This window comes from Lathyrus oleraceus, chromosome 6 (assembly GCF_024323335.1).
Source record: "Lathyrus oleraceus cultivar Zhongwan6 chromosome 6, CAAS_Psat_ZW6_1.0, whole genome shotgun sequence".
In the NCBI taxonomy this organism is placed as follows: Eukaryota; Viridiplantae; Streptophyta; class Magnoliopsida; order Fabales; family Fabaceae; genus Lathyrus; species Lathyrus oleraceus.
The window spans coordinates 83560894-83568370 of record NC_066584.1 but is presented as its reverse complement, the minus strand read 5'-3'; the positions used below and the strand labels follow the sequence as shown (position 1 = coordinate 83568370).

General features: G+C 35.4%; 1 protein-coding gene across 1 annotated transcript; it reads right to left on the bottom strand.

The window, feature by feature from the left end:
- Positions 1–3998: 3998 nt before the first annotated feature.
- Positions 3999–5343, bottom strand: LOC127093152 (late embryogenesis abundant protein D-34). The gene is made up of 3 exons (XM_051032056.1): positions 4614–5343; positions 4341–4495; positions 3999–4264 (listed from the first exon to the last, which is right to left on the bottom strand). The coding sequence occupies exons 1-3, from the start codon at positions 5238–5240 to the stop codon at positions 4252–4254; spliced, it is 795 nt and encodes a 264-aa protein (XP_050888013.1). The 5' UTR covers positions 5241–5343; the 3' UTR covers positions 3999–4251.
- Positions 5344–7477: the final 2134 nt, after the last annotated feature.

The window sequence follows — 7477 nt, the reverse complement described above, 5'->3', positions numbered from 1 at the left end:
AGGTTTTAGTAATGAACGATGACGAAGAAGATGAGTATGTATCCGCATGTGACTTTTTTTCTTTTTTGCCCTTTTAGCCTTTTCAGATGAGTAACTATGTTGCCCGATTATAAAAGCAGCGACTATGGTTCCGCCGGTAGTGGAAACCCAAAACGATCATCGCCATTGTTAATAACCCTATTAGAGATTCTAGGTATGAATTTCAGAATCGAGAAGCATACTCGGCTCTAAGAATTTCAGAGTGTACACTTTTAGTAAGACATCACATGATTTTCGGAATAGTTTACAGTTTCTTTGATTATAACTCTTTTTATTTCTTCAACTAAATCCTTGAAACATACCATCCTCTTGACTAATGGAGACGTTCTCACCATGTGTCAAAAAGCGAAGGAAGATACTACCAATGCTTGGGTAGAATCTGAAATTTGGCAATTGTGTCTATCTTTGCTCGTGAAGGTAGTCTCAAAAGGACTTTGCTTAAAGTGGGCCTTTCTTCTGACTGGGGCGTACTGATCCCTGAAGAAGACAAAAATATTTGTAGTGAATATAATGGGTGTATAATCCTTTTTTATGAGTGCGCATTTTCGATTCTAGGTCATTGATTTTGTTTCAATGATTTCGAAGTTGAAATTCTGAATCATCTAATGATTTCCCCTTCGTAATTCAATCATATGAGTTAGATTTCATCAAAGTCTTCCAGATCTGGTGTGACTACTATGGAGGAAAGCCATATTTTTCACTCTTTTGTCATCTATTCAAGATACAACGTAGCATTGCGAATCGTGGGTAAGCTCATGTCTTGATTACATTGACGCAAGTTAACCATAATTTCGAAGTGTATTCCAAAGGCATGAAACATTTACAAAATCATTTATTTATATTTGTTCCTTTCAACAAAGAGGGTCATGTGAAGATCTGTGCCATAGAGGCTGAACCCGAATACTAATGTATGAGTTTATTTTGTAAGTTATCAGATCATACGTCTATAAGGAGGATGGCCAATCCTAGGAAGAACTCTATCTAAAGAAACGATTAATCACTTTCTTCAAATAATTAGGTTACGCCGGGGGAGTTCTCCCTCGGGATGAAGCCTCAAGGAAACTTTGGGAGTAGTTCATCGAAACTCGCATGTTGGTGAATGTTAATACCAACCAAGGAGGTGATGAGGGTCCTTTTTGGTAAGTATCCCACCATTTTATCTTCTTCTACTTGTCATCTTTGTCTATAATACTCACTGATGATTTTTCAATTGCTATGTGTAAACTTGATAAAGTGCGAGGGATTAATTCAACAAATGAAGAGGGAAGCTCGAGTTGTCCTGACAATATTTGGTCCTTCAAATTCTCCTATGTCCGCCACCGCCCCTACTGCATCCCTAAGGAGTAACTACCTCGATATCCAATCTTTATGTTCAAATCCTTGGGGACACCTAGAGGTTGTCGCACATTCTGGGTGTTTTACCATCGACTTCAGGAATTCCACCTCATGTGTTTCTTGACTCGGTTGTGATCTCCTACCCTAAGGGAAAAACTGCATGTATACTCTGGATGAAGAATGCTTTTATCTCATCAACCTGACTAACAAGGCTCTAACGAACGATTTGTCGTCCTGGCCATTTGTGGAGCCGGTCGTAGGGATATTCTTTTGGCTGAGCGGTTCTGCAAGGATACGCATTCTTCATGATTTTATGATGATTTTTTTAGAAAAAAGATAAAAATCAAAAATGAAAAAATAAAAGTGTTTGTTTTTAGAAAAAGGTTTTCATTTTCTTTAAAAGACACAAATAAATGAAAAAGATGATTGAATAATAAAACACCTTTATTAATGATCATAATCATTTGAAATAAAAGGGGCCCTACATATGATCCTTAAGCCTTAGGCAAAGCAAAATGATTTGAAAAACAACAAATTATTTTGAAATAGAAAAGATCTCAAGTAGATCAATGACTTTCCAGTTCTCCAAAGTGGTCTCGGGAGCACAACGGTACAACAAACTTGGTGTTTCTATCTGTTGTGTCATCTTTTACGATGACTATTTGATTGTCGTGGATGAAACCAACACTGTAGAATACTTCTTGAAATCTCTGGATGTTGGTCTTTGCAAGACCATGGGCTTCTCGCTCCACGGGAGGCTCGTACCTTAATCCATAGCGATTTCACTTTTTAGAGATATTAATCAGCTGACCTCAACCTTTGGTGTTACCTCTCTCCAACGTCCTTTGCATTCTTCAACGAAGCTAATGATGAGCTTGCACTTGCAACATGGTTCTTTTCCTTCATGATTACAACATTGGCGGTCTCAAGGGCTTGGAAAGAGGTTCCAATGCTTCCTCGCCAACTTCTATGTATCAAAATGAAGACAAATGGATAATCAAGAGGTCTTCCTCTCCATACACGATGATCAATTTACCTTTGACCCCGAATTTCATCTTCTGGTGTAAAGTGGACGTAATTGAACCGACGACATGTATTTGTAGTCTTCCCAACACACAGTTGTAAGTCTGATTTAAGTCCATAACCTGGAAGATTATTTGAAAAACGTTCAGCCTAATCTCTATAGGTAGGTCCACTTTACCAATAACAATCCTCCCTGATCTGTCGAAAGCTTTTACCACTATAGTTTTAGGAATCGTCAAAAGGAAAAATTTCTCTTGTATATAATATAATTGACCATATTAAATGTATCTTCAATAAATTTACCAATCATATCAATTGGGATAGTCTCTTCGGCACAAATGAAAATAGTCTTTTCCTTACTGAGTTAGGAGAAAACCAATTCATCCCCCATATCACGTCAATCTTCTTGAGTGGTAGGAAAATTAGACCAATTTGAAACCCATGACCGTTAAAAGAAACAAAATAATTCCTATATATCCACTGTTTAGATCAACACACTGGTTAATTATAAAAAGAGCTGGTTAATTATAAAAAGAACTTTATAATCTGTCTTCTTCAATTCTTTATGCACATTCTTCTGGTCATGTGTGATATAGGTCATGTGTGATATACTCACTAATTAGTGTAACATGAGTCTTCACAAGATCTCACATGTCTTGATAAATGAACATCCTATTATCTTCTTACAACAAGAATCGTAATTCTTTTAATTTAAAAAGAAAAGATTTATTGGAAAATAACCATTTTGAATGATTAATCGTTCAAGATTACCCAAAACCAAATCAAATGTTCTAACTATTATACGTTGGAACAAAGTACTCAATCACACAAGCACATGAAAGATGCTTTTCTTCGGAGTTTTGTTCTCCCATATGCACTTTTGAATAATAATGAATGAATTGAAAGATTAAAATTATCATGAGAAAATGAAACACACTTGTACTAACTACTCCGATACAATAATATATATAGTTATTACTTGCATTACAAAGCATTAACAAAACTCTTACTAACCACACTTCTCTAACCATCATAACATTAATAAGTACTTGATCTTTCAGCCTTCTCTTCTCTTCATAATTGATCACTTTGAGTGTAGAAAAATAAATTAAATGTGAGTTAAATTTCATATTACTTGAACATTTATAAACTAAATTAAAATGATCATGAAAAAGTGTATCGAAATGCTAAACGGTGATATAAGTATATGTGTTGACAAAATAATTTTCACTTAAAAAAGAAAACATTAAAGAGCCTGATGAAGAGTATTAGAATAATGAGTCAAGTGAACTTGCACACTCCTCAAGATCCAACACGAGTTCCTCACCCTATTTGATAGAATTATTAAGAGAATGGGAATCTTTTGCTCCCACATTAGTTATGAACAATACATTATAGAATTTGCTAGAATTTGCTAATACTCTTTATATGATGTTTGTTATTGGGCTTACACAACTCATGATTTCACGAAGCCAAACTACACTACATGACATACGTGGAACATGTATATATCGCCTATCTATTATATCATATCCATTAAACTTATGTCTAGATCTCATTTGGATGTCTAAGAAAAATTAATGTGCTTCAAATGATAAGAGTATTAGAAGTTCTTATATTCATTTAAATTTAGAAGATTAAGTACACACAAACTAAATATGTACATATAGTAGAATAAACTATTCCTTAAAACACTACAAAAGGAAAGGTAACTTTCTTTTCAAGTAAAACATAGTGGCAGTAAGGCTAATATAGTTTTACAAAACAACACTTAAGACTCTAAAACTCAGTCTTCATTGATTTGTTTAGACACCATGATTGATCTGCGACTGAAATCTCCCTCCGCCGCAAACATCACCCGCTCATCCTGCACATAATTGCTATCTTAAGCCATTACATGAGAAAAAGAACAAATTAAAAAATAATATTATAGAAACTCTAACTTGTTTTGATTGAGCGTGGCCGCTGCTGCCATCGTTGCAGCCACACCGCCCGGTGTAGTTCTCATGTCAGCTTTGTTCCTAAGCTCAGCTCCAATCACCCCCTCCGCATCCTCTCGTGTTACAGCCTTGTCTGCTCCCAGCTTCTCCCTCGCACCCTCCATTCATATCATTAAACATAACCATATGTCAGTCATATAGCATAATCTAGTACATTAACCTAATTAACGGTTCTAAATTGATGTTCTTAATGTAACATTAGTTATGATAAGTTACCGAAACGACATCAGCCAATGTTGTTTTCTGCAGATCAGGCATAGTACGAGTGTTCCGAGTTGCTGCTGACTGAGCTATTGCACCCAACCCACCCGGCTCAGTTTGGTTCTTTCCTGTGGCTTTCATTTCCGCTGCTTGTATAGCAGCAGCATCGCTCTGATCCAACGGCTTATCACCAGCTGGAGTTAAAGCAGAAGCTTCCAACGCCTCTCCAATGGTTATAGCACTCTTGTCCAAAGCCAAACCAGGATCATTCATCGGCACATCAGGTTCAACGAACTGCCCTACAACTTGTGACCCTACCGACTCCGTGATCAGGCGGTTTCCACCCACTTTAGTTTCGGAGATACTCACACCTTGGTTTCTGGCTATGTCTGAGATATCGTCGCGGTGGACAAGACCGGTTGCGGTGTTTACTGCGGCTGCTGATTGCATGACTGAAGCGGGGCTTCCTTTTTGGGTTTGTCCTAAGGTTTGATTCTCGGTTGCCTGCATGAGAGCTGCGTCTCTTGGCTTGATTGGTTGTGATGCTAATTCTCCGGAGACGTCAAAGACATCGCCGTATTTGATTGGTTGTTGCTCGGGGAATTGATCTGCTCGTGGTCTCTGTGGTTGTTCTTGGCTCATGATTCTGCACTTTGGTTTCGAAAAATTTCAATTGATTTTCCTTATTTGTGTATATTAATAACTTTAATCTGTGTTACTTAATTGCATTGGATTTGAAATGGAACTGAGTGAGTATATATAGAAGAAATGAATGGATACAAAGAGATGAATGGAGATTTTACAGATGTCATGCGAGTGAAAGATTGTTGTTCCATGTTTGGAGGTACAGGTGGCATTGGAAGCAGCAAAGTGCATGCATCATGACACGTGTTAAAAGGAATTTTCTAAAGAAGCCAAAACATGTTCTCTAGAACTATACGCATTACCTTCTTTTCTTTTCTACACCTCTATTACCAGAATTGGTGCAATGACTAATTGAACTCCGTGAAGATTGAGATGTTTGATCAATATACTTGTGATAAGAAGAGTCTCTATAAATATCATATTCTATTGATTTTTTTTTTATTCTTTTAAATGATGAACATATTGAAGTCGTTCTAGGTAAATAAGTTCATAAACTCTATTTTCTAATATTTATTGTACTATTTATATCCACCTTTGATTCATCATCTACTCAACTTTTATATTTAGTTTCCTCCGATGAACATAAACAATGTCTATTGGTATCAGTATACCATCAAGTGTGTATCTTTCTAACTCATAAGTACAAGGTAATTCATAAGATGTTCTAAGAGTACAACCACATATTTTCCTGTTAGTTCCAACATAATCAATTCTCAATAACTCTTCAGCAATGCATCTCAAAACAGCTCAAGACACTGAACCACAAAGATTATCATAAAATGAACTTATGTGCGCGTGGTCAACTTCATAAAAACATTTTTGAAAGGAAACTCAAATTTTGCCTAGTTATAACTTCAAGTTGTTATTCATAGCCTCCTAACATTTGACCATGTCACCTATATTGTTCCCCAATATCTACTTTAACTTCCAGTGAGCAGACTCAACCTTAAAGTATTAAAAATACTAAAAATAATACATAGTAAAAATACAAAAGAAAATACATAGTAAAATTACTAAAAAAAATAATACATAGTAAAAATACCAAAAACAAATACATATCGATTAGTCATGGTGTTACCCAAATGTAGCACTGGGTTAATCTATTCTCCAACAAATCTCTGCCTATGTGGAGTCACCCATGTGACTTTCACATAATCAATAAGTTCACTACAATCAACACATGTCTACTCAAGTTGTTACAACTATTGATCATACTCAACCTCATCACTAGCCCATACAACTTCTATCCATAAAGTGTTGATCATCTTCTGAATGTCATTCACCACATATTGCTTGTATTTTGCATCAACATTTTTATTAATTGAAATCGACATAGCAAATTAATCATCATTAGAAATACAATTCAATTGCTTTCATCAAAGAAAGATCTCTATCCGCCAAAATCACTTGTGGACAAAAATCTTTCTTCAAAAATAATTGTTCCAGCTTATCCAACACCCAACAAAAATTATATGTCTACTCAGACTCCATAGAAGCAAATGAAACACCAAATGTCAACTCGTTTGATGTCGTGCCAACAATTTCAAATAGAGGTTGTCTATATTTGTTTATCTTATAGGTGTTGTCCATAACTAACACAATAGAAAAAATATTCAATAACTTAACTGAATATGGATGGGCTTAAAATATCTCTCTCACAACTTCTTAGTCATCTCTTTTTTTTACTCCAATAAACATAGTCAATGTCCTCTATAAGCTTAAACAAATGGTGTATCTCACTTCTAGGATATTTTATCTCTTTTTTGTATCATACTCTTATCCTTATATATTTGCGTGATCCCAGTGACATTCTCCAGATCTCGCTCTTGAAAGGAAAACAATATGTGTCTAGGTGGAACATGTCTCTTTGTCAAATCAACAACATGTTGTTTCTCATATGTGGTCAGTCTACCAACAAAGGAATAATCTTATAATCCATCAAGTAAACCATGGTTATGAACTACATATTTTACATCAACCTTGTTAGACGTTAGACTTCGATCTAGAGAGGGGTGAATAGTTCATAAGTTAAATTTTTTAACAAAAATTATTTTAAAAATTTTATAATGCGTGGAAGTAACCCGAATCAAATCGTCTAACCGAACCGCTATCAAAAAGCTCAAATATGCATAATTGCAATTAAGATATGATAATGAACACAAATTTGATCAACAAACTATCAACCACAATCAATTTAATGCAATGCTAAAAGTGGAGACTATTCCCAATGATAA

Coding starts and splice junctions, on each gene's coding strand:
- LOC127093152 (XM_051032056.1), bottom strand. CDS start 5,240: ATGAGCCAAGAACAACCACAGAGACCACGAGCAGATCAATTCCCCGAG. Junction 4,496..4,613: donor CATTGGCTGATGTCGTTTCG/GTAACTTATCAT, acceptor ATATGAATGGAG/GGTGCGAGGGAGAAGCTGGG.